The 26,656-nt window shown below is 59.8% G+C and overlaps 1 protein-coding gene across 5 annotated transcripts; it reads right to left on the minus strand.

Moving 5' to 3' along the window:
* Positions 1-26,656, minus strand: LOC105463906 (nuclear receptor subfamily 5 group A member 1). Of its 5 annotated transcripts, none has more exons than XM_011711323.2 (7): positions 26,491-26,656; positions 22,583-22,699; positions 22,368-22,509; positions 19,374-19,999; positions 12,481-12,600; positions 10,478-10,625; positions 1-1,788 (listed from the first exon to the last, which is right to left on the minus strand). In XM_011711323.2, the coding sequence occupies exons 2-7, from the start codon at positions 22,682-22,684 to the stop codon at positions 1,541-1,543; spliced, it is 1,386 nt and encodes a 461-aa protein (XP_011709625.1). In that variant the 5' UTR covers positions 22,685-22,699; positions 26,491-26,656; the 3' UTR covers positions 1-1,540. The 5 variants fall into 5 exon arrangements, with proteins under 5 accessions (XP_011709625.1, XP_011709629.1, XP_011709626.1 ...); XM_011711327.3 differs by lacking the exon at positions 26,491-26,656 and adding an exon at positions 24,660-24,763; XM_011711324.2 differs by lacking the exon at positions 26,491-26,656 and adding an exon at positions 24,177-24,224.

Here is a 26,656-nt window from a genome sequence, read left to right on the forward strand (position 1 = left end):
TGGAAACTAATTGCAAAATTTATTCCAGGGCTGCGGGGGCTGGGGTGATTCTTAAGGGCACTTCTCGTTTCAGGGCTGTGGGTCTCCGGCCTTGGCAAGGGCACACATTTCAGGGGGCAGAGGTGGGGACTGAGACAGGGTGGTGGGAGGCAGGAGGCAGGAGGCAGGGGTGTCCAGTCTCCTCCAACTGGGCAGGCTCAGCACAAGCTGCAACAGTAACATGAAAGCGGGACGGACAGCAGGCACCCAGCCGGGGACAGGAGACAGCAGGCACCCAGCCGGGGACAGGAGACAACTGAGGCCTCTCCCTGGTGCTTTGCCCTGGGGAGTGTCTTTCATGACCTAGGGCAGGAGGCCAGGGAGCTGAGGGCCAGCTTCATGGGTTTGCAGCAACGGGTTGGAGCCACAGAAAGGGGATCAACAGCGCTTTCCCTGATCTACAGGCCCATGCCCCCTCCCAAGTTCACTTGCATTCACACCCACAGAGACTTGAAGCCCCCAACAGGGCATCCTGCTGTTTACCTAGTGGGTGGAGGGCGGGCAACAGCGCTTCTCTGGATTGGGGCTGGGGCTCAGAAGTAATGACCCAGCACCACCCCAAGGGAACTTGGTAGGCGAGTGTCTGGGGAGAAACCATCAGCTGTACTTAGTGGCAATCCCCAAGCCCCAGCTTCAGTCCTCAACTCTGTCCCCTTCCCTCCATCACACACACCTTTCAAGGAGTGTCTAGAAGCTTAAAAACAAAAAAAAGGGGGGAAAAAAACCTCTTGACTACAACCTTGCAGATAAATACCAGCCTGGGAGGGCCACCTCTGGGTGGGGCTAGGATGTCGATTGTACCAAACGTTCTCCAGGTGGGAGAGGGAATCAGGGATGCCTGGAGCAAAGTTTTTTCCCTGATGATGTGTCAACGCTCCCTCTTGCAGAGGTCAGCTGGGGTAGAAGGGCTAGGGAGGTCCTGTTGTCCTAACCAGTCTCCTGGTGTCCTCTAGGGCCCAATAGCCCCCTCTCAATTTAGCAAACTCGGTTATCCTTAGTTTACAAAACAGAGGATCTCCTTCCTGGTCTCTATGGGGGGGAACACTGGAGACCCTCTCTCCTCCCCCAGTTGATACCTGCTCAACTTCTCCCTGTCTCTGTTTTCAGGAGAGGAGGAAGGGATGACCTCTGATCCAAGGGACATCGAGGCCCACCAGGGAATCCCGAACCTCCTCCCCGGACCTGCAGGCTTCAGACTCCAGGAGAGAGCTGGGAGCCAGGGGGCGGGGGAGGGGGTGGTTAACAGCCACCTCCTTGGGGCACTCCAAGTAGCAGGCAAGTGCCAGTGGCCACCCCACCTCCGCCAAGCCCTGCCCAGCCTCACCCACCTTCCCAAACACACAGTGTCAGAACTCAGGGGCAGCGGCCTCTGGGACGGGGCTGGGGTTCCTGCGTGGGCATCAGAAAATGAACCATGTGGAGCCAGCGGCAGTGGCTGCGGCCCCGCCCCGGCCCCGCCCCCAGTCCCGCCCCCAGTCCCGGCCCCGCCCCCGGCCCAGGCTCAAGTCTGCTTGGCTTGCAGCATCTCGATGAGCAGGTTGTTGCGGGGCATCTCGTTGCCCAGGTGCTTGTGGTACAGGTACTCCTTGGCCTGCATGCTCAGCGCCCGCACCTCCACCAGGCACAGCAGCAGCTGCTGGAACTTGTCCCCGCAGTGCGGGTAGTGGCACAGGGTGTAGTCGAGCAGGGCGGCGTTGGCCTTCTCCTGAGCTTCCTTCACCAGGGTGTGGTTATTCAGAAACTTCAAATCTGCAAAGGTAGGCTCTCGGTCACCATCGCACCACCAGCCATGCCCATCAGGACTGGGCCAACACCGTCACCAGCATCACCAATACCACCTTCCCTATGACCACCAAAGACACGGGCATTGCCACCATCAACCATGCAACATGGTCTCCCCATTGTCACCGTGTCGGCATCACCATTGTTGTCACCCTGGTTGACAAACACCACCATCGTCACCAATACCCACATGCCTGTGTTTTTCATAAACGTGGCCACCGCCACCATCAACCACCCAGTCACAGTCACCTGTCACCACCATCACTGCCATCATCATCACCACTGTGGTCACAATGAACAAGAATCATGAAGCCCATCACCAGCCTCCCTGGGAGGATCCCTGGGCAGTTATTGAACCTCTCGGTTCCCCATCTGTAAAATGGGGGTGATGACAGTACCAACTTCACAACATTGTCCTGAAAATTTAGGGAGCGGCTGTGTGCAAAGTGCTCTGATGAACAGTATCTGGCATGTGAGAAGCTCAGTGGGTCGGGTTAGCTGGCGCCACAATAATGCCATCACAATGGGAGCTGCTCTCACCGCTGTCATGGTCAACCATTGCTGCCATAACCAACACCATCCCCCTGGCACGATCAAAGCCATCTTGTCTCCATCATCACTGATGCCTCATCTCCATGACCATTGCCATCCGCATCCCCACTCTGCCACCATCACTACTGTCACCCCATCATCACCACGCCCACAGAGGTGCACTGTGGGTGGGAGGATCCCATCTCATGCTGCAACGCATGAGGACTGGTGGCCCCATTCTAGAGGACAGCTGGCATGTTCTTTTAGTCTCCCCTATGACCAATAGAGAGGATCCAGTACCCCGGGGAAGGACTCTCATGGGGCCATGGGGGAACATGCGCATTCACTGCAGGAGTGCAGATGGGTTGACATCCTGATTAACCTATTGCAAGCTGAAAATATCGTAAGTCAAAAAGCACTTACTACGCCTGACCTGCTGCACATCATAGCCTGGCCTGCCTTAAATGTGCTCAGACCACATTACCCTAGAGTTGCCAGAATCATCTGACACAAGCCTATTTTACAATAAAGCATTGAACATCTCTTGGAGTTTACTGAACACCATGCTGAAAATGCAAAACAGAAGGGATTATGTGGGTACTCCAAGCACGCTTTCTGCTGATTGCATGTTTTTCGATTTCTGCAGGACCATAAAGTCAAAAAATCCTAAGCCAAAGCTCATGAGTCAGGGGCCATCTCTGCTCGTGGTGGCGAGGAGGTGGCCTGGATGGCCACGTGGTGGCTGCACCCCAAGGAGTCGCGTGCAGTAGGGAGAAGTCAGGAAGCCCACACAACGCAGGGCAAAGGGACATGTCTTTAAAAGCCTGGGACTGGCCGGGCGCGGTGGCTCAAGCCTGTAATCCCAGCACTTTGGGAGGCCGAGATGGGTGGATCACGAGGTCAGGAGATCGAGACCATCCTGGCTAACACAGTGAAACCCCGTCTCTACTAAAAAATACAAAAAAAACTAGCCGGGCGAGGTGGCGGGCGCCTGTAGTCCCAGCTACTCGGGAGGCTGAGGCAGGAGAATGGCCTGAACCCGGGAGGCGGAGCTTGCAGTGAGCTGAGATCCGGCCACTGCACTCCAGCAAGGGGGACAGAGTGAGACTCCGTCTCAAAAAAAAAAAAAATAAAATAAAGCCTGGGACTGAGTGGAAAACAAAAATCACAGAGGGAGGTCAGGACAAGATCAATAAAGCTCAACCATGTACATAAACTAGAAATGCTTGTTGGCCAGGTGCAGAGGCTCATGCCTGTCACCCCAGCACTTTGGGAGGCCAAAGTGGATCACTTGTGGTCAGTTTGAGACCAGCCTGGCCAACATGGTGAAATCCCATCTCTACCAAAAATACAAAAAAGTTACCCAAGCATGGTGGTGCGTGCCTGTAATCCCAGCTACTTGGGAGGCTAAGGCTGGTGAATCGTGTGAACCCAGGAGGCGGAGGTTGCTGTGAGCCAAGATTGCACCACTGCATTCCAGCCTGGGAGACAGAGGGAGACTCTGTCTCTGAAGGAATAAATAAATAAATAAATAAATAAATAAATAAATAAAGCTTGTACACAAAGCAGATGTGCTTTGTGGGAAGATAGGGGCAAACAGGACGACCCGCATTAAACATCAAGGAAGGGCTCCTTTTGGGGAGGGGTGGAGGGGTGTGGCTCTGCGTGCACCAGTGATTAAACAGAGGAGTGCAACTGATGTGTCCCCCACACCCGAGGTGAGGTGCCGTGAAGAGACAGAAAGCAAAATGTCTTTGGAGTGAGACAGACGTGGGTTCAAATCCCAGCCGCCGCTGAGGTGCAGTGCTCCCTGCCCTGACTTGACCAGCCTTCCTCCTCCCTGGAGAGGGAGAGTCTGGGTCAGTTTCTTGTCACCCAAGTTCCTATCACAGCTTGCAGTCCTCGTTCAGCTCCTGGGCAGCATTTCTAGCAGGTGCCCAGCCTGGGGGCGCAGGGTCAGCAGGAACCCACAGAATCTGTCCCCAGGCCTCAAAATCATCTGATGCAAGCCTGACCTTGCCTGGGATGGGGTGACCAGTGGCTCAGAAAATGGTCATCCACCCACTTCTCCTCCACCCCATCACCACCAGCCCTGCAGCTGCGGGGGCGTCCAGAGGCAGCATGTGCAGCCCTGGCCCCCTAATCCCCCTTAACACCCTCTGCGCCAGGAGAGCGCCACGCTCCTGGCAACCCTGATCCCTGGCCGCCCCCAGCACGCCTGCTGAGGCCTGTGTTGTCCAAAGTCGGATTTAGGGAAACCTGAGCTGGGCCTGGGGGCGGATGGCAGGACCTGGCCTCCATCCTCCCACCCCAGCCCCAGCTCCTCATCCTCCCTTCTGAAGTGATCACTTCCCCAGGGTCACCATTAACCCTTAAGGCACCTTTATGTCAACTACATGGAAGGTCCCCCCTGTCCAGAGAGATACTGCTATATCCACCCCAATGCCTCCTGGCCCAGGTGCTCTTGTGCAGTGAATGACCTGCCCAACTGTATGGAGCAGCCCTACTCCCTAGCCCGGCCTGCCCCAGACATATTCAAAGGTCATGGGAAGTCATGCCACCTAGCTGGGCTCCTGCTGGCCCCATCCCCGTCCCATCTGCCTTCACTCCCCACTGCCCCGGGCTGAGCAAGTCTCCTGACATTCTCTTCTGACAATTCATAATCGGGGTCCAGAGAGGGACAGGGACCAACTCAAAGCTACACATCAGTAAAGGGTCCTGGAGGAAGCAGCTGGAGGAGGGAGGACTGGCCAGGACGCCGCAGTAGGGGCAGGGGCAGGAGGGGGCTGGGGAAGAAAGACCAGGGCCTCGGCTTTACCAGGATTTGCTGTTCTCAGCAGCACTGCGCTAGGGACACCGAAGCGGGGTGCGGGGGTGGGTGCAGAAGGAGGACAGGTTTCAGGGACGCCCCCACCCCCAGTAGTTCTTTGGCCTCCCAGCTCTTGGCAGACTGGAAACCCCCACTGCCCCAGAGAGGTCAGCCACAGGGCTGGGGGAGGGAAGCACAGTCGCTAAGGGAGCGTCAGCGGCTACAGTCCAGAAGCCCAGATCCAGTTTCCTGGGCACCCCCCAGACACCTTGCACCCAGCTCAGTTCATCTCAGCAGACATCCAGACAGGCAGGGCAGTGCATCCCCAGGGCTCAGGGAACCAAGGACCCCTGAAGATACACAAGGTGCTAGAGTCTGGATTGAAACCCAAGTCTCGGCCGGATTGAAACCCAAGTCTCGGCCGGGCGCGGTGGCTCAAGCCTGTAATCCCAGCACTTTGGGAGGCCGAGGCGGGTGGATCACGAGGTCAGGAGATCGAGACCATCCTGGCTAACATGGTGAAACCCCGTCTCTACTAAAAATACAAAAAAAAACTAGCCGGGCACGGTGGCGGGTGCCTGTAGCCCCAGCTACTCGGAGGCTGAGGCGGGAGAATAGCGTGAACCCGGGAGGCAGAGCTTGCAGTGAGCCAAGATCGCGCCACCGCACTCCAGCCTGGGCAACACAGCGAGACTCCGTCTCAAAAAAAGAAAACAAAAAGAAACCCAAGTCTCTCTGACGCCAAAGCCCAAGTCTCCCAGGATAGGCAAGCAGGACTGGGGCCCCCTGCCCAGGAGCTGGGTCAAGCTGGGATGCCTGTTCCTGCGGGATTGGACATAACTTTATGTCCCATGCAATCCATGAGTCCTGTCCAAGAGCCCCCACCCCTGGGGTCCTAGGTTTCCCCCAGAGAGGCTACTCTGGACTCTATACCTGACTTCCTCCTCACCTGGAGACCTTGTACAAGTCACTCCCCTTCCCCAAGCCTCCCTGGACTCCCAGTCTCTAAAGAGATCATTGTGAAGATTCCAGCGGATAACAGATGTGACGGTGCCAGCAACCCACAGAACACCACACCGTTCTTCCAGCAGACACGGGAGCGGGGGTCAAACAAACCTGGAGACGCCCCCTTCATGTGTCAGAGGTTCAGATCCCAGCTTTACAACCAGCTGGGTGACCTTGGGCAAGTCACTTCCCCTCTCTGAGCTGCAGTTTCCTGTCATCTGCACGACAGGGGCAAATTCATCTCTGCTTCACAGGGTGGCCAGGGGCTGGCTCTCATCTGCATGCCCAGCTCTGGGCCCCAGGCACCCGAAGGTTGGAGACGGGCATGTTGGAGAGGAGCCTGCGCTCCCCAAGCCCGCTCAGCTCCCAGCACTCGCGGAGGCGGAGGTGGGAGGGAGCTGGGAGATGGCGCCCCCACCTCGGAGAGCAGCCCGCTAGCTCTGCAGAGCTGGGGGCCCCCAGGTTCTCAGAAAAGCCCCCTTTTCATGGTTTAATTGAATATTTGAATAATCCTTTCATTCCAGCGAGGCATAAAGAATGTTGTCCCAATAGCGGTAACTCAGGCAGGCGCCCCCGCGCACAATGGCCCCTCGAGTGGGGCTGCTATTCAGGCCGCCTTTTGTTGGCGCGGAGCAGTGGGTAAATTGCAAACGCTTAAGGGAATGCTGCTGCCGCCGCCTCAATGGAAGTCAGGAAATCGAATGTTAGGTCAATCCATTAAGCTTCGATTAAGTCCTCGGCAGAACAATGCCAGCCGGGCCCATCTTCATAAATACCGTGATTGCCAGGAGAGAGGCACTAATTTTAATTAAACCTCCTTACCTGCCTCCGCGCCCTCCCGAGACGGCTATTTAGACACCAAATGGCACCCTTATGCAGAGGCAGGCGCGAAGGAGGCGCTGAGTGAGCCGCAGGGCGGTGGGGCGGTGGGGCGGTGGGGCGGTGGGGCGGTGGGGCGGGTGGAGGGACACCAGCACTCACAGCCAGGCTGTCCGGCCCAGGGCGGAGCCGCCACCGAAGGGGACGCCCTGCGCGCCAGCTGGAGGTCTGCTGGCAAGCGGCGGTCCCTCTCCGGGTCCCAGTTTCCCTGGAGCCCCAGCTCTGGTGGTCTGGGTGGGATCAGGAGAGGAGCCCTCTGCTCCAGACCCTGGAATCTGCTCCAGCCCAGCTCCAGGTCTAGCCTCTGCCAGGGCTCTGGGCTGCCTGCCTGCCATCCTTTTCCCATGCTGCACTTAGAAGGATCTTGATAAAATGCAAATTTCATCATGTTGCTGGCTGCTTCAAGTCCTTCCCAAGAGAAAGTTCAAGGTACCAGGCCCTGGCATTCAAGGCTTTGCCCAGCTCAGCTCCTGTCCCCTCGCCAGCCTCCTCCCCACCCCGTCCCCACCCCTACAGCCACACAGAACTTTCAGGATTCCCGGAACTTTGCACAAGCTGTTCCTTGAGTCTGGAAAGCCATTAATGCCGCTTGTTTTTTTTTCACCCAGAATGCTCTTACTCATACTGCTAAGCCCAGCTCAGAGCCCCCACCCCCCAGAAGCCTTCCCTGATAGCCAGGTGGTGCTGGTTTCTCCTCTCTGACCCAACCCTGATCACACTGAACTGATGGGGTTCCTCTTCCAACCTGGAGCTGGCCAGCCAAAGGCCGCTGCGGCCCCCCACACCCCTTTCTCACTGCTTGCCATCAGCTGGGGTCCTGGAATCTCCTCCCGTTCCTTCTCTGGTACCCCCAACCTCACCAGGTTCCTGGCTTGCTGGGCTCAGGGCTCACCCACCCACATCAGCCAGACTCATGTTCCTGTGCGGAAAGATAAGGCACTGTGCCAGACACACAGCCGGTGATAACGATAGAGACTGTGAACATTCATTCACTTCATTCATTCACTTATGCATATGCACACTAACTTAATAATGGTGATTATGATTAAAACAATTCTGGCACATACTTCCCAGGGCTCAGCCAAGCGCTGGGCACTTTGGGGAATTCTCTTACTCAATCCTTGTAACAAGTTAGGGATTAGTAGGAGGGTCACTCTACAGATGGGGAAATAGAGGCTCAGAGAGGGGAGTGACTTGCCCAAGGGCACACAGCCAGAAAGAGACCAGAGGCCAGATTTAGAATCCACTCCTCATCCCTACCTAGTTCCCTTTCCTAAGCACTGCGCCACCTTGATTCTCACACACACAGCACGCATGCGCACACACACACCCTTCTCCCCGCAACTCAGCCTGTCCCAGCCCAGCACTGGAGCCTCTCCCACCTCTCAGGCCTCAGCTGCTGCATCTGGGAAAAAAAAAAAAGCTGATGACCAGCACGACATTAGGGCGGGGCACTTCCAGTTTTGAGCATGCCCACACTTGGACCCAAGAGAGGAGGGATCAGCTCTGCCATCTTCCTTAAGCCCCAGAGAAGGAGGAGTCCTGGATTCACCCCCAGCGGCGGCCAGAGCTATGCCCAAGGCTTTGGTGGGAAGAGGGGCTGGGGGCCAAGACACTGTCCCTGCTTTTCAGGGGACACCCAAGGACAGACAGAGCTCACCCTCCACCCACCCCTCCTTAGGGCCCTCCCAGTGGCCTTGTGATGGCAGCCAGGTCAAGAGCTCTCACCGTACAAACCACCCAGACTCCTGCGGACACACACTCCAATTCTAGGTGCCTCCAAGCACCACTCTCCGCCACAAATCCCTCATGTTCCCAGATCTCCTGGTCCCTCCCCAATCACACACAAACTCTTCACACAGCCTAACACTTAAGAAACCACAAGCGTGTGAAAGTTCATTGTTTGCACATGCCAGCACACACACATGCACGGAAACAGAGGCAGACGTTCGCGTAATTCCTGCAGGTTCCATGCCCCAACCACACAGACCCCCACCACGCATGTCTGTGACTCTATCCTGTGCCAGCCTGCTGAGTCTGGCAGGCTGCGGGTAAGGTGCTGCTGCCGGCAGAGGTAGGAGGGGAACTTCCCCAGCTGCAGCCAACCGGGTCTGGGCCCCTGAGGCTCCTGCAAGGATTTCAGGCCATAGCTCCTGCAGAGCCCTGGCTGGTGTCCTGAGAGGTGGCTTAAGGTGGCCTTGCAGATAAGCCCTCCAGTTACCAGCCTGTTCTGCCAGAGTTGGGAGACCCAGCCCACCGCACCCAGCCGCATAGCATGGAGGATGTCACCAATCCCGCCCGAGCACTGGGCTTCCCACTTTTCATTAATCCCCTCTGCCTCCGCAACACTCCCCACTCCTCCCTCTCTCTGGCAGGCACGCCCTTCCCAGACTGTGACTATAATGCCAGCCACCAAGACAATATCTTAATGCTGCCCCCTCTCCAGGTGATGAAGCACTCACTCATCTCTATTCCATCGCATCTGCATCACTGCAAAATAATTCATCCCCCAGAAAACTCCTATTCATCCTCCAAAACCCTGCTCAGATGTCCGTCTTCCAGGAAGCCTTCCAGAAAGAGCTCTTGCTCCCCACCCAGGGTTCCCCAAGCCACACCCATCTCTCTGTCTCAGGCCTAACCACCCAGGCTGCAGGTCTCTTCTCGATTGGCAAGGGACAGCTATGTCCTCAGCATCGCCGGGTATGGGGAGGGCATTGGTGACGGCTTGCCAGGGAGTGAGGGTGCAGACTGGAGTGCCCAGGCAGGGTTGGGGTCAGGAGGGCAAAGGGAGGGAGACCCCCCCAGGTGCTTGGGGAGTGGGGTGGGTGGCCGGGCTGCACTGGGCCAGGTCTGCTCTCTGCCTCTCCTCCACTTTCTTTTCCTCCTTAGCACTGGTCACAGCTGTCCCCCTATGCCTGCCTAATCGTGTTAGGAACCTACGTCTTCCTAATCGTATTATGCTCATGATCCCCCCTAGAAAGGTCAGCATCACGACGGCTGGGCTTTGGGGGTTTTGCTCACAGCGGTATTCCCAGTGCCTTCTCCGGTGCAATTGCTTGGTGCCTGTTTGTAGAGTGAATGAATGGATGCATGCGTGCATGGGCAAAGGGGTCCGGGCCCCCAGGAGCTACAGTCAGAACTGGGGCCCCCTAGATCCAGGAATTAGAGAAAACAGGGACCCCAGGAGCCTGGAATACCAATCCCAAAGTCACATGGGCCACCAGATGGGGAGCCGTCCCCATTTAAGAGCCAGGCCCTGGCCGGGGGCCCTCAGACCTTTGTTCACTGAATGAGTAAGGGAGGGGCCTTTCTCCCCTGAGGCTCCTTTGTGGCCACTCTGGCCGTAGCAGGGCTACCTTTCCAGCCTCACCCACCCTCCCACCCGCCCGCCCCTGGCTGTCTCCGCCTCTCTGTCACTGGAGCCGCACTCACCCAGGCTGAAGAGGATGATGAACTTGAGGCAGACAAACTCCTGCCGGTCCAGCTGCAGCGCGAGCAGCTGCAGCACCAGTTCCTGTGCCCGCAACACCAGGCTGTGCAGCAGCGAGCCCGCCTGGGCGGCCACCGTGGTCAGCTCCACCTGGGGACAGAGGGCACGGGGTGGGGGACAGTCAGAGGACGTGGGTCCAGGCAGGGGGCTCTCTGATGGTGGATAGAGGGCTGAGGGCATGGATTGGAGGTGCAGGTCAGATGGGCTGGGGTCAGGAGGGCCCAGCCTTGGCACTGAGCCAGGCACAGGTGACACCTGTGCAGCCCCGGGGACCCTGCCGGGCCCACCCTTCCGAGCTGTCCTCAACCCGCCAGGCCCAGAGCTGAGGGTACCCACGTCCTGCCCGCGTCCACCCCTCCTTCACACACAAACCCCAGCACCAGGCCCAGTAGCACCAGCAGTTCAGAGGGGCCCTCTACACGCTGGGAGGGAAGGGGTCAGGGGAGGGCAGGCCTGCGCAGGGACACACAGACGCCATCCACGTGGCTGCCCAGAACCCCTACGTTCACACCTAGATGCTGGGTCACAGTTCAGCCCAGAGTCTCACGCGCGTGCGCGCGCACACACACACACACACACACACACGAGCGCAGTCATGGGGTCGCCCACTCCATGAAGTGAAGGCACACACATGTGCACACGGCCACACCCGCCCTTGTATGCTCACACTTACAGCAACACACACGCCCATGTATGTGTTCACAATTACGGGTTGATGGGAAGACAGTGACACCCACACACTGATGTGTGTGGAGATTTTGCACAATAAAACACAGGCAGGCACACACACACAGGCCATTCCCATGGCCACAGAGACTCAGCCGGCCTGCCGACACTCACACCGCATGCAGACTGCAGGCACCTGCGCCCACAGGGAGCCCCAGATATACCCTCTTGGGACCAGTGCTGCCCGTCCTGTCCTCCTGCCCCTGATGGCCTGTGACACCAAGGCGAGAGCTGGAGGTGAGGAGCAGGGGCCTGGGGGCGCTGGAGCAGTGAGCAGAGTCTGTCTCCCCCACCCCACAGCGCCCACCGACCCCACGGTCCCTCCTGTGTCCCCACCTGGGAGTGACGCTCCTGCCAGCAGGCTGGACCCTTGCCATCAACCCCCTTCTCTGCCTCTCTCCCTCCCTCTCTTTCCCTACAGCCCGTCTCCCCAGGTGAGTCCTCTTCCCTGGCTGTGTCCCTGTGTCCCCGCCCTGGCCCCCACCTCCCATCTGACCCCTCTGCCTGCCTCCTCAGATGCTACCTGGCCATGTCCCTCCTCCTCCTAAAGCTCTCCTAAAGCTCTCCTAAAGCAGACCCCTGCTGCATCTGGACTTTCTACTTCCCAGATCCTCATTTCCTGCTCTAAGGGGCCCAAATTCTCTGAGCTCTCAGGAGCCCTTTGCCTATTCATTCATTCATTCATTCATTCATTCATTCATTCATTCAAGATTTAGGGCCTGCAAGGTTTTGTCCGCTAACTCAGCCCTAGCAACCCTCCAGCCTCCCTGGTCTGTCACCTCATGCCACCCCATACCAGCACCAGCAGGGCCTGGGGGCTCCACGCTTCCACCCTCTCTGAGCCTGTGGTGGAGGTGAGGACTGCCCCCCTCACCCCAGCCAACTCCAGTGGATTATTTCCAGACCCAGGGCCACCATCACATCCTCCTCCATGAACCTCTTCTGACCATGCCCACACCCCCTGAGCTGCTCCCCAAGAGCAGGGCTCCCAGCAGCCGGCGCCTCTCAAGCCTGGACCAGGGCTGCTCGCAGAGGGGTCAGACCAGTGGGTCATGAATGTGGGGAAAGGGCTGATAATCAGGGTGCCCAGAGTGAGCCCCAAGAGGCCTGGGTCCTCCTCTCCAAGGCCCTGAATCCTGGAAGTGCACAGCGGGGCCGGGGCGGGGCCCAGGGGTGGGGTGGGGCCCAGGGGCGGGGCGGGGCCCCAGGGGCTGGTCACCTCCTGCCCGGTGACCAGCAGGATGCTGCCCTCCTTGCCGTGCTGGACCTGGCGGTAGATGTGGTCGAACACCAGCAGCTCGCTCCAGCAGTTCTGCAGCAGTGTCATCTGGTCGGCAACCTGGAAGGAAGAGGCACGTGGGGGGCCGGGCTCCAGCCAGGGTCCAGGTCCAGCCACCTTCTTCTAACCCCTTCTCCTCCCACTGAGACCCAACTGGGCATGCGGCCGGGGCGAGTTAACCTCTCTGTGCCCATCTACCCGAATGTCTGTGCTATCAAAGTGCAACAGGGGTCTGGCCAGTTAACAAAGGGGTGTTTGGGGCTTGAATGGGCCAGGCTTCAGGCCCCAGCTCTGTCTTCGGTATGACTTTACATAAGTCCTGGTAATCTTCTGTGCCTCAGTTTTCTCATCTGTACAGTGGGCAAAGTACTGAGCGGACAGTCCGGTACATGTTAGGTACGCCATACATGTGACTAATGTCCATGGAGGTACTCTGCAAAGGACTCCTACAAATGCATGGCAAGATTATTATTAATTTTAACATTGTCCGCATTTAAAAACCTGTGGTCAGTTACACCTCTGGCAGCCCCAACTGCTCAGACAGAAGCCATGAGGAAGAAACCAAGCGCTTCCCCCCAGGCCTACGCAGAGCTCTCAGGCTCAGGAGAAGGAGGGAGGTCCCACCTGGCCTGCGGTCAGGCCCAGGGCATGAGCAGGGGGGCGGCAATGGCCTGGCACCTGAAGCAGAAACGAACAGCGACAAGGGGCAATTCCGAATGCCCAGGCTGCGGCCAGAGGCACTCGGTGCAGGGGCAGGGCCAGCCCCTGTTTGGAGTGTCCTTGGACTCTGCAGGACTCAGAAGCAGAGCCAGGGATCCCCTGGCCCCAATCCCTATTTTTCAACTGAAGAATATGCCACCCGAAGAGGACAAGAGACTCTCCCAGGATCACACAGAGGCAGGACCAGGCCAGGGCCACGGCTGGCATTCCTGGTCCACAATCTCCACTGTGACAAAACGAGCCCTTCTGGGTATTCGGAAGCACACTGAGCACTGCACATGGGCCTGGGCAGACATAGCCCCATCCCTCTTAGCCTGTGCCACTCCTCAGCTGGCCACCAGCGACCCAACAGACACTTCCGGCGCACCTTCCTGGGCCGTGCCCTCTGATGAATGCAAACCATGACAGCGAACAGTCATTCCACCGCAGCCCTACAGCCCTGCGAGGTTTGTCCAGTCACCACCCGCATGACAGAGAGAAGAAACTGAACAGAGTGGCCACACAGCTCTGTCTGGTTCCAGATCTGCGCTCTTAACCACTAGCTGTGGAAGAGGACCTGTCACTCACCCGCCTTGCCATCCAGGAGTTCCTGGTCTCTCGCAGGCTCTTTGCCTCCTCTACAAATCCCTACCTCATCCCTCTCCTTCCTCGAGGCCCTCCCCACTCTCTGGATGCAGAATCTGCAACATCTCATGGCATCAGTTAAATGCCTCTGTCTTCGCCAATACCTGTGAGATCTGGGGAGGCAGAACTGGTGTCCGGCTCTTCTCTGGGCCCCAGAGCAGAGGTTAGAGTGGCTGATGAATGGCAAGGTTCTCCCCAAGACAAGCACAGAGTGCAGAGGGATCACTCCCCACCTGGGGCCAGGGGCTCAGAGGGGCCACTCCCCACCTAGGGGTGGCTCCCAGTCAGAGGGGAGCTGGCCCAAGCCTAATGAACAGGAGATAGAAGCCTCCCCCCTCCTCTCTGTTCCCCTTCTCTCCTGGGGCCTCCCTGGGGCCTGTGTCCTCAGGCAGACGGAGGGGGAGAAAAGGAGAGGGAAAAGTCAGGAATTGGCACACAGACCGGCCTGCGGGCCCACGTGGTGGAGAAGAGGGAGGTCTATGTCCGTTCCCTCCATCCCCATCTCACCTCTGGGTCCAGAGCTCCCTCCGGCTCCCAGCAAAAGTTTCTTCCCAGAGCCCCTACCATGGGCCCCCAGGCTCAGTCCTGGCTGGGTCCAGGAGAGACTGAGGCCTGGGCAGGGGCTGACTCAGCCATCTCTCCATATCTCTCCACGGAAGTGCCGGCCCCCATGGAGCTGCGGTTTCCAGGAGGGAGCCAAGGCTCAGAGAGCACCTATTACCAGACACGGTGCCCAGTGCGGTACAGGACACCTCACCCCTGCCCTGCCGACATTCTGCCCACATTACAGATAAGGAAACACAGCCTTGCCGGAGGTGACACTCAGGCTTCAGGCAGCTGGGCTCTGCCCAGAGGTTCCTACCGGCCAGGACTTCTGGGGACCCTGGGAACCTCCTGAGACCCGGATAGGAGGGGCCTGCCCAGGGGTCACACTGGCAGCAGGAAAAACTCAGGCCCACCTTGGGTACCCAGGTGGTCGCACAGGGCCAGGCTTGGCACCCCACCCCTCGCAGGCCCACAGGAGCAGACACCCTTGCGCCCAGAATGAAGGCACAAGGGGGTGGGGAGGTGGCGGAGGAGCGATAAGGGGTAGAATGAGGAGATAAGCCACGCTTCAGGCCAAAAGCAGATGGGTCACGGTGACCCGGCTGGCCCAGCCCTGGGAGCAGACTCTGTACCCAGACCTTAGACCCTGGATGGGGCAGGCCTGCCCGGTGCGGCTGATAGAGGTGCCAGGGGCAGAGAGCCACAATATGGTCCCTGAGGCTTTGGTGCCCCATGCCCTGTGTTCGAGTCCCCATCCAGCCATGCATTGTCCACCATGCATCCTCCACCCTAATTTCCTGTTCTGGGAAGAAGGAAATATAATTTCTCTTTTTTTTTGGTTAAAACATAAGAACACACGTTGGGCTGTGTGGGAACTGGTGAACCTGCTGTTGGTTCTTCCGTGGATGCTCCCTGGCTGGGATCCCACCTGCCCCTTGGCCAAGCAGGTCTTGACTCACTGCTTTCCTTGGGTGGACAGATGGATGCACAAAGACGCCAAACTCCAAAACACTCCCCACACAGATAAGAACGCGCACGCACTCATGCACACACATACACACACCCCTCTTTTTATTTAAAAGAAAACCACAGGGCCATAGCTGCCAGCCCCTCTGCATGAGAAAGCAGGTGGCTAAGAGGTTCCTTTAACCAGAGAGGGTTGGTTTTCACTTTCCGAAGGTCCCTCCCTACGCTAAAGGCTCCTCTACCCTCAGGCCTCCTTGCCACCCTGGGAACAAGGACATTTGCAGCCCCAGCCCTGGGGTCTCCACCAGCCTGGCCTGTCTGCTGGGCCCATCAGCCATCCATCCCTCCTGCCAGACTGCCACAAATCTTCCTGGAGCCTTGGCGCTCTGCAGGCTGCCTCGAAGACCACGTATTTATGGGTGCCGAGCTGACCTCCCTCCCAGCAGGGCCCCTCTGGAGCCCCCTGGGGTCCGATCGGTCTGGCTGTGAAGGCCGGCAGGCTGTGTAATTCTCTGGTGGCTGACACACCGTGGGCTGGCCGCCGTGCTCTGCCGGCCGAGTGGTCAGTGAGGTGTCATTTGTCAGCCCAAGACTGACAGTTACTGCCGCTTAAATGAAACCGTCTATCTGGGCAGTTAAATCTGCTGTCAGTGGGGGCCTCGGAGCTGGATGTTGAGGGTGAACAGATGTCAAGATGGGTCACTGGGCACCCCTGGCCCCCACTGCCCCCCCGGGTCCTGCCTTGCATCCTCCCAGCCTGTCCTTTGCGGTAAGTGATCAGACAGGCTGACTGCCTGGGCCCTGGACACTGCTGCCCACCAAGCAGCAGGTACAGGTGAGTTTCTGCCACCTTGCAGGGAAAAAGTTGCTTTATAAGCGCAGGACAAAGTGGCCCCAAGACGGTCCCGGAACAATCGTGCGCTCAGAGGAGCTTGGGTCCAATGTGTCTCTCCCTGCTGCCTCCCCGCCCAGGCCTGCATTAAACAGTGTGGCTAAGGGGAAGAGAGGAAGGACACTGCGACCTCACTTCGTAAACTGCCCGCGCTTAGTCCTTCCCCTGTCCTGGCTCACTAACCCCTTACAACAGCCCAATGGGTGGACATTATTTCAACTCCTCCCATTTTCAAGATGAGGAAACTGAGGCCCAGAGGAGTGAAGTCACTTGCCCAAAATCATACAGCATGTAAGCGACAGAGCTGGAAGTTGACAATAGGCCTCTCTGATTCTAGTCTTTGATAGTCACTTCTGTGCCACTATTGGATCTAACATGCTGGGATTGTGTGCGATGGAAAAATGGAGACAGAGGGACCCCCATCCCAGTTGGGAAAGAAGATATGGGAGGAAGATCCCAAGAGGGCATTTAGAGTCCAGCATCAGACACAACTGGGTCCCTGGCACCCCTGAGAGCTCAGCTGAGACTCCAGGACTCCTCCCGAGCAGCTAGATGTCATCAGCATCAGAGGGCTGAGTGGGCCTCTGCTCAGAGTCCAGGCTCTGTCAGGGGAGCCCCTCCCCGACCCAGAACCTGGAGCCCCAGCCAGCCCCAACAGGCCATCCATCACCCACTGCCCAAGGACCCACTCCTGGTCCAAGCTCTGCTCTGGCCCTGCCAACATCTCCAGCCCTGCTTCACAGGCCCATTGGAACTCCCAGAACACGATGCCTCTTCACATTTTGGGGCCTTCGCCTCTGCTGTGCCCACTGCCTGGAATCCCCTGAACCTTCTCTACTTTCTAGAAAGGCACAGAACTGTTCTTTGACTTCCTTAGAGCTGTTTGCTCTCCCCCCGGGGTTCCCTCTGCCTCTTCTGTGGCTCTCAGAGCCCTGGGCACCTCACACTGGCATTATCTCGGTACATGTCTGACTTCTCCTCCAGGTTGGCAGCTTCCTGGGTCCAGATGATTTTAATGTCCCCAGTGTCCAGCCCAAGGGTTGCTCCACTCTCAGAGCCAGAGAGCCCCCTCTTCTGTCTGCTAAGATGTGCCCTGTCTGGAGGTGGGGAAATGAATGATCAGCCAGAAGGGACACCAGAGTCACACACTCCCCTCCCACTTTTCTGCCTCCTCACCTCTGGGCTTTGCAAAGAGACACCAGCCCAGGGCCCACTGGACCAGTGGAAAAGAACTTCCACATGGTTGACGAGAGGTGCTCTAAGGGCTGGGCTGGTACTTATCTGCAAGGCCCCTTTACAGAAGCTGGTGACCACTGTTCATAATCCCGGGCTCAATTCAAAGACTTTGGGAAGGGGAAGCAGGAAGGTTTGGACCACGGAGAAGCCAGAAGCAGGAAAAAACACTCAGCAAAGCTGGGACAAAAGCCCTTCCCATCCTGCGTGAAAATCCCCGGGAGACTAGGAAGGCGGCCAGAGGAAGTGCCCTGCCCCTCAATCCAGGGTTCTGGAAGGCCGGGAATGCCCTGCTCCTCCTCCTCCCCTCTGCACAGGGGGTGCATGGGAAGTCTGGAGGGAAGCTAGCAACCAACCTAAGGGGCTTGGGGTCCTCATCCCCACCAGGACCTCCAACCATGAGCAGAAGGCAGGTGGGAGTGTTCAAGACCCTGCCTTTTGCCTCATCCATTAGGTTGGACCAGAGAGGAGGCAGTGGTGAGAAGGGGCTGGGATGAGAAACCCACCCCATGACAGACACATGGTACATCCCCAGGCCTCAGCCATGACAGGCCCTCCACAGTGGAAACAGTAGCCACCACCATCAATCCTCAACTCCCAGATGCCCAGGCCCCAGTCCCGTGATGCCCCTAGGGCTCGGAGCACCCACCCCCGACCTGCCAGCCAGGGCAGGCAGTGCCCCCAGCCCATCCGGCCTCATGCCCCTGGAGGAAGCCCAGGCCCAAGTGGCGTCAGCACTGACAATGCTGCTCAAGGCTGCAGTGGCCCCAGAAGGGGGGGCAACGGGCTCTGCTGTTTACACCCAGCCCCAGAACAGCCAGGGGGGCAGCCTGGGTAAGCCAAACACCGATAGCCCTGGGTGAAAGAGTGCCTGAATCCAGGCCAGGAAGGGGCAGGCCTTGGCCAGCTGGAGGGGCCCCTGGGGAGGTCTCAGAGAGCCAGGGCACTGGAGGGGCAGTTCTGGGGCCTCAGGCTCTTCAAGCCACTAGGTGGGAAGACTGGGAAGTTCTTTCCTATGTCTGGCCTCAGTTTCTCCTGCTGCTTTCCTGATTACTGTAGCTTCGGGTACCTCAACCCGGGGGAAAGAAGGCTATGCCATAGAGGAAGGCTGCCTTGCCAGGGAAGATCAGTGGCAGACCCTGGAATCCCTCACCCACCTACCCACCTAGCTCCCTGAACACACACACACACACACACACACACACACACACACGACCATCCAGCAAACACAAGATTTGCAAAGGCAGGAGGATCTTTCACCTCAGCTGTGAAGGAGAAGGGCCCACAAATGTCCCAAACGCTAAAACACTAAGAGCCCCCATCTGTGTGTGACATTGGAGGCTGGCAAGGATTGGCAGCCTCCCTGAATGGGAGGACAGGATGGGCCGGATCCCCTTCCCAACACTGGGCTGAAGGCTGGGGAGACAAGACAGTCTCCCAAGGACTCAGCTAGTCCTTTGAGGGAGCCCAGCGTCTCAGAGAACGAGGAAAATGCGTACCTAGAGAGCCCCAGAACAGGGAGCCCCAGAGAATGAAGGAGCTGCAGAGACACCAAGAAGCCGAGAGACAACCCGCCAGGGAGAGAGACAGTAGGAAGAGACACAGGCAGAGATCAAAGCAGCAGCAGCTGTGAGAGGCTCAAGGAGGAGAGAAGGACAGGGAGGGAGCGGGGACCCAGGAGGCTGTGATGGAGTGGAAATGCTCCTTAATGTCCCCAGGGTGGCCTCCGGGTCCCCAGCTACTGCCTGAAGCCAGTGGGCAGGATGGCCCTATCCGAAGGACAGTTGGGCTAAGGCTTGGGCAGCTGGGAGGACCATGATGCAGGGCCAGCCAGGCGGGAGGAGAGACTTACCTCCAGCTCCTTGAAGACCATGCACCTGCGTGCCCAGTCCACGATGGAGATGAAGGTCTGGTCGGCCATTCTGCACAGGAGGCCAAAGGCCGCCGGCTGGTCGGGGCGGCTTTTGGTGGGCTCCTGCAGGCAGCCCAAGATGCGGGCTCGCACCTGGTCCTCATCTGGCTCCAGCTGCAGCAGCTGCAGGATAAGCTCAGGCACATTGGGCCCTCCAGAGAAGGGCTCTGGATAGCCGTATGGCAGCCCAGGCTGTGGGGGGCTGGCATAAGGCTCTGGGTACTCAGACTTGATGGCACGGCCAGGAAAGGCAGGGTAGAGGTAGCCAGCCAGTGGCCCATGGGCACCGGGCACAGCCATGGGCAGTGCTGGGGCCCCAAAGTCGCCCAGTGGCCCAGTAGGTGGACCGGCGGCCAGGCCCTTGGGCTCAGGCGCATGCAGGCTGGGAGGCAGCACATAGTCCGGTGCAGGAGGGGGTGGTGGGGGCACCCCCATAGGGGGCCCTGTTTCCAGCTTGAAGCCATTGGCCCGAATCTGTGCCTTCTTCTGCTGTTTCAGGGCCCGGTCCCGCTTGTACATCGGCCCAAACTTGTTCCGGCCACCCCTCATACGGTCAGCGCGCACGGCTGTGGGCAGGGGCAGAAGGTCAGGTTCACCCTCTCCAAGCCACCTCCCATGCTGTCCCACCACAGATTCTTTCCGAACAAATCTGACCACTCTCTCCCCTGCTCAACATCCTTTCATAGCTCCCACTGACCACAAGGGAACTCAGTCTCCTTTGCCTGGCATTCAAGGCCCTGCTCAGCTTTTCAGGCGATCCGTGCTAAGACCTCTCTCTTTCCACTCCACCTAACTCACCTCCACTCCTCTGTTTGACACATCTCCTTCCTCCTCCACCCTGCTTTCATTTTCCTTCTGACTCAAAAAACATTTTTTTCTCCTGAGCTTGCTGAACACCCAGCCTCAATGTCACTGCTTCCAGGAAGCACTCCTGGATTCACCCAGATGGACTCTACTGTCCTTGCCCCAGGTGCCCTGTCCTTGCCCACTCTTATCATGCTGAGTGGATCATGCCATGTGCTCCTGCGGGCTCAGTTCTGGGCTCAGGTGCCTAGCGCAAGGCCTAGCAGGGAGATGGTGACCGGAAGGGGACCCTGGTCAGCTTTGTTCACCACTGGCCCCAGGGTCCAGCTGTTTGTTGACTGACTGCCTGACTGCTGAGCTCCAGCTGCAAAATGACTCAAGTGTCCTTCACTGGTTGTGAATGTGAAGCCGAGTTTAGAGCTGGCCAAGGCTCTGTGCTGGGGGAGGGGACCTCTCTTGCCAACTAGAAGCTCCTCCACCTGGCCAGGAATGTGTCATCAGCCAGAACCAATAGGTGCATCTCTGCGGCTGGAGTGTGCCCCCAGCGCCTGCTCAGACAGAGCCCCACCCTGGGCTCTGGGTGAAGGGAAAGAGCAGGAGAGGGGGGTGGTGCTCAGCAGGGATGATGGCTGGGGGGCCAGCTGGCCAATCTTCCTTCCCCCTGGGGTGAGCAGCGCTGTGCCGCTCCCAGGCTGCATGGGAGTTTCTGCTGCCCACAGCAGCCAGATCTCTGGCCCCTCGGGACCTGGCGCTAGGGGCATGGGCTCTGGGGACAGGATAGGATGTCCCCCTCCCATCCAGGGGTCCTTCCTCCAGGTGGCAGGGCATGTGGTCTGCCACTCTCAGAGCCACCTGGGGCTTTCTACACTGTTCCAAAACCTTAATCAACCGCTGCGTGTACAGCACACAGTCCAATGGCCAGCCACCTCCAAAAGCTCAAATCCTTCCTGCCGAAATTTCTCTCCTCCTCTCTGGACTGAGAGCTGGGGTTGAGGGTAGGGAGGCAAAGAGGGGGCCTGCATTCCTTAGGGGCAATTCAAGTGTCCCCCACTGCCCAGCCCCCTCAGGGCCCGGCTAAAAACATGACGGGAAGGAATCTCACTGGCTGAGTGAATAAACCAGAGAGCCCTTCGGATGGACAGACAGACAAGCAGATGGGCAGCTGAATGTGCGGGGGCTGGGCAGCGGTGGTGGGCAGATCTTAATGGAAAGCCTCATGGGCCTGACAGCTAGCCTGTGGATGAACGCCCAGATACCTTCAGCTTTCCTACACCAATCTCCACACTCGCTAGCTGGAGGAAGGCAGTGCCGTTAAGCCCATTTTTCTTTTCTTTCTTTCTCTTTCTGCCTTTTCTTTTCTTTCTTTTTTATTTTGATGTCTTTATTTTTTGAGACAGGGTTTTCCCTCTTGCCCAGGCTGGAGTGCAGTGGTGTGATCATAGCTCACTGCAGCCTCGACTTTCCAGGCTCAAGTGATCCTCCCGCCTCAGCCTCCTGAGAGCTAGGACTACAGGCACATGCCACCATGCCCAGTTACTTTTTTGTATTTTATAGAGACAAGGTTTCTCCATGTTGCCCAGGCTGGTCTTAAACTCCTGGGCTCAAGTGATCCTCTTGCCTCAGCCTCCCAAATGCTGGAATTACAGGCATGAGCCACTGCATCCCGCCAAGCCCGTGTTTCAGATGGGGAATCTGCAGTTTAGAGAGGTTAAGGATTTTGCCCAATGTCACCCAGCCTGACTGACAGTGCTGTGCTGGCACTGGGACTTGGCCTCTGCTGGCTAGGGTTTGGTATTGTTGGGAGGATGGGGACCTTCTCACAGAGGGAGGAGCTCTGCAGGTCCTGTGCTGGGGCCCTGGCAGGGGCTGGGGAAAGGGTCATCTCCATAGGGTTCACTTTTGGATACTTCTCAGCCCAACCCAGGTTGGCCTTGCCATAGTCCCTTCCCGGCCGGAGTTCCACCCAGCGCCAGCGCCAGCGCCCGGTTCCCTTGCAGCGACTGGGCCCTAATGTTGCACGAGGGGCCTTGCGAAGGCCAATGGTGCTATCCCCTCAGCCCCTCTCCCACCCCCACCCCCTACCCGCTCAGGCTGTCAGGGGTCAGGGATCCAGGCCCGCGCGGCGCGCACCTTCCAGGCGCATCCCCACCGTCAGGCACTTCTGGAAGCGGCAGAAGGGACAGCGCTTGCGCTGCGTCTTGTCGATCTTGCAGCTCTGGCTCTCGGTGCACGTGTAGTGCTTGTTGTTCTGCACCGTGCGCTTGAAGAAGCCCTGCGGGAGCTGAGAGTCAGCGGGGCCCCGCCGCGCCCGTCCGCCGCAACCCTGTCTCGAGCCCGCGGCTCACCTTGCAGCTCTCACACGTGAGCAATCCGTAGTGGTAGCCGGACACCTTGTCCCCGCACACGGGACACAGCTCGTCCAGGTCCTCGTCGTAGGAATAGTCCATGCCCGCGGCGTCCGCCTGCGGAGGGACAGCGGTCAGGGCGGGCCGGCGGAGACCGGCAGCTTGGGGTCCCCGCGGCCACCGCCCCAGCGGCTGTCGCTGGTCCGTCGCGTAATCCCCTCGCTGCGCCCAGGCGCTGCCGCCGGCACCCACCGAGCGCCCCGCGCAGCGTCCCGGGGTGGGCCCGGTGCAGTCCCCGCGCCCGGCCTTCCCCGCCCAGGCCCCGCGCTCCCGCCCCGCCTGGGGGCTCCTCCCGCGCGGACCCCGTCGCGCCGGATCTGGGGCCCTCGGATTCGATGCGCTTCGATTCGGATTCGTTTGTCTGAGAACAAAACCCCGATTCTGAGAAAAGGAGATGGGCTCAGCCGCGGGGAAGACGCCAGGGGACCAGGGAGCGGTAGGGCGCCCGGCCCGGGTGTTCTGGGAACCCGACAGAGACGAAGGAGGCAGAGACAGAGTCCGGGCGAGACAGAGATGGGCGGAAACCCTGACAAGAGACAACGACCGACTCCGCGGGGCGCAGACAGGAGGCCAGTCCGAGAGTGCCAGAGACACAGACACAGAGACGCCGAGCTGGAGAGAACCCGGCGGGGACGAGACACTGGGAGGGATTGGGGGGGGGAGAGAGGGAGAGAGAGAGAGAAACGAGGGGTGGGGGATCGGATCAGATACTCGGAGAGACAGCGGAGGCCCAAGGAGAAAACTCAAGAGAGACCCACGCAGAGCCAGAGACACAACGATAGACGAGAGACAGAGACGCCGAGACGAGAGGAGCCCGGGAGAGACGAGGCCGGAGAGCGATAGAAACACGGAGAGAAAACCTGGAGGCGGAGGTGCCCAGCCCGAGGGTCGGGGACAGGGGACGCGCGGGAGCCCAAGCGCCGAGGCGAGGCCCCGCGGGGTCGGACCCGGACGGGGGCCCTGGCCGCAGGAGGCGGAAAACGACGGCGCCGGGACCAAGAGCCCGAAAACGCGGAGCCGCCGGGGGCCCCCGCGCCGGGAGAGACAAAGCCGCGGCAGCGACGGCAACAGGAGGCACAGCCCGAGCCGCCGCTGCCACCGGGACGTCGGGCGGGGAGACCTCGGGCGGGAGTCGGCGGGCTCCGGGAAGCCGAGCCCGAGGCGGGGGAGCGACCTCGGGCGGAGAGGCGAAGTCCTGAGGAGGGAAGCGACCGGAGCCAGGGCCCGGGACGCGAGAGGGGGAGCGACGGCGGCCGCGGCCGGCCCGACGCCCACCTGGTCGCTCCCGCCAGCAGCGCCCCGCGTCCCGCCCGCGCGGAGCCCGCACCTCCCGGCCGCGCCGCCGCCGCCGGCGAGGAGCCGCACCCGGGCGCAGCGCCGCCCGCCCGCGATGACGGCCGCTCGGGCCGGGGGCGGGGAGGCGGGGGCGCTGGGCTGGCGGCGCGGGGGCCTCAGCTCCCCCCTCCTGCCTCCCCGCCCCCCTCCTGCCTCCCCGTCCCCCCCCCACAGCTGCCGGGACCGCTCCGAGGCGCACCTGGGACCCGTGCCCCTACGCCGCCACCGCGCCCCAAGCCAGCCCGCCGCGCCGGGGCCGGGGGCCGGCCCCTCTATATCGGCGCTTGCGGTATCCGGGGGCGGAGGCCCGGCCGCGTCCTCCCCCCAAGCCCGGCCCGCGCCGGGCACCCTCTCCGCAGCCCGGCTCCAGTCTTCGCTCTCATCCTCCCCGCCCCCCAGCCCCTGTCCTGTTCCCCGGACCCCAAGCGCGGCCAGAGAGCTGCGGAGCCCGAGTGCCCCGCGATCTGGGCAGGTGTTCGGCTCTGGGGGCCTCGGGTCACCCGCCTGCAGTGGGAAGAGGCAGCTCATGTCTGCGAACCCAGCTGGGTCGTGGCGAATGCCACGCGGGTTGCTGGTCGCACTGCAGCGTGGAAGCGGGTAAGGGCGAGTGGCTACAGTGGCCGAGGCTCAGGTTCACGGGTGGAAGCCAGATTCTCCCATGGGCCCCGCCAAGTCTCCTCACTCGAGCCTGCAGCAGCTCTCTGCCCGTTGCGTCTTCAGTTGCCGCATCTGTGAAGTGGGTAGATGACCGCTCTTCCTCGCTAAGGGTGGGTCGTGAGGATGAACCCAAGCAGTAGGGGCAAAGCACGCGCGTGGCCTGGTGGAAGCGCTCAGTGGCGCCCCGCTGGGGAGATCTGAGGCGAAACCCTTCTGCTCACCAGCCTCAGTTCGCTGGGCTGGAAATGGGAATCGTGGAAATCCCATTTTACTAATGCCTGAGGCCTAGGGAGGACCCAAAGCCTTTACCGGCGCAGGAGCTGGGAGAGGAGGCCGGAGGCAGGGCCCCGCTGCTCCCTTCGGAGCTCTCACGAGGGGTGGGGCAAGGAAGAAAGCGCTGGGCGGCCTTGGGGACAAAGGGGTTCCCAGCCGACGGGCCGAGCAGTTGCTCTGGGCTACGAACTATCCGTGGGGCCACTGTTTTTCAGTTGGAGAAACTGACCCGAGAGGAAGGGGCCTGCCCGCATCCTGCCTCCCCCCACCCCTGGCACCTGGGGTCTGAGAGAGTTTCAGGACCATGAGGCCAAAAAGCCGCGATCTTCAAGCAGGAAAATACCGCAATTTTGCATTGACAGCGGCGCAACCCACCAAAAGGCTCCATCTGGGCTCCCGCCCGCCTAGAGGCCTCGGACTTCGGTCGGAGCTGAGCCTGGGGCCTGCGAACTGTGGCCAGAGACCCCCGCGCAGACCCCACTCAGTTGGCTCACCCCACAGAAGGAGCAGAACCCGCAGATTAGCTGTGCAAGCTCTGGCAAGTCACTTCGCCTCTCTGAGCCTCAGTTTCTCCGTGCATAAAGTGGAAAATGTTGGTTTTACAGATGGGGTACTGCGGTTTCCATGCAAAGATCTTGGATGAGGAGGGAGGAAAGAGCCAGAGACCCTGTTATAGGTACCGCCTGCACCGCCAAACCCCTGAGAAACAAGAGCATCTGCCCGAGCTGGAGGTGGGGGTTCCTGCTGTCTCTGAACAGCTCCCCACCACAGTGGAGCCCTCAGACAGTGACTGTAGGAGCAAAGGGTGCTGGTGGATGGGGGTTGGGGTGCCCCAGTCGGCTGTTCTAAGGTAGAGCCCACCCGAGGTCTCCTGGAATCCTGGTGCTGGAAGCACAGGCCCCAGCCGCCGGGATGGGGTGGGGTGGGGGCTGGGCTCAGGCCCTTCTCCCTCTATCTCCAACTCCCTCTCTCCCAGGGTTTCTACTCTCACCGGCTGGGAGCCCATGGCTCCTCCACACTCCAGGCCCCGAGGCACCCACCCCCACAGGTTCCAGGTTCCAGCCCACCACCTGGGGAGTTCTGGTCCCTCATCCACCCACCCAGGGAGGCAAACCTAGACCTCCGGACCTAGACCTGGCCTGGCCGCAGAACCCAGGCTGACAGATGAATGCCGGAGACAGACACACCGATACACAGCAAGACTCAGAGACAGCCACAGAGCCAACCCAGACCCTCAGGCAGGGTACAGAGCCCCAAGACAGGCCCAGAGCCCTCCGGACACACTCACAGACCTCTAGGCTCAGACCCACACAGCCTGGTGGATGCCTGGTCAGCCACAGCAGGACACCAGCGAACCTCCATGGGGCTTGTGGTCACAGGCCTGGCTCCTCCCATCGGCAGCCCAGGGAAGAAGAGGGGCTAGCATGGTGGGAGGGTGAGTCTGGGAGACCCCTGGCCCCTTCCCTGCCCAGAGTAGGGGGCACTGGTCACTGAGCAGAGCAGGCGGTGGCCGGCCAAGGCTGCAGGGAGGCACTGCAGAGGGAGGCTGGTCATTAGAGGCCTGGGCCGAGGCCCTCACTTACGGAGCGGAAGCAGCGCTCTCACGCCGGATGAGGGTGGCAGTGGGCACCAGGGGTCCAGGGGGAGGTTCCGGCAGCCCAGGTGGGGCGGTGGCAACTGTGGGTTCGCAGAAACCCCCTCACACCACGGCGGGCGGCAGCCGGACGGCAGGCTGGCCCTGTCCGTCCG

This window comes from Macaca nemestrina, chromosome 14 (assembly GCF_043159975.1).
Source record: "Macaca nemestrina isolate mMacNem1 chromosome 14, mMacNem.hap1, whole genome shotgun sequence".
Classification (NCBI taxonomy): Eukaryota; Metazoa; Chordata; class Mammalia; order Primates; family Cercopithecidae; genus Macaca; species Macaca nemestrina.

Excerpts from the sequence above, each read along its gene's own strand:
- LOC105463906 (XM_011711323.2), bottom strand. The coding sequence starts at position 22,684 with ATGGACTATTCCTACGACGAGGACCTGGACGAGCTGTGTCCCGTGTGC. Across the intron at positions 12,601-19,373 it reads TGGTCTTCAAGGAGCTGGAG|GTTGCCGACCAGATGACACT; the intron begins GTAAGTCTCTCC and ends TCTTCCTTCCAG. Across the intron at positions 1,789-10,477 it reads CATCATCCTCTTCAGCCTGG|ATTTGAAGTTTCTGAATAAC; the intron begins GTGAGTGCGGCT and ends CTACCTTTGCAG.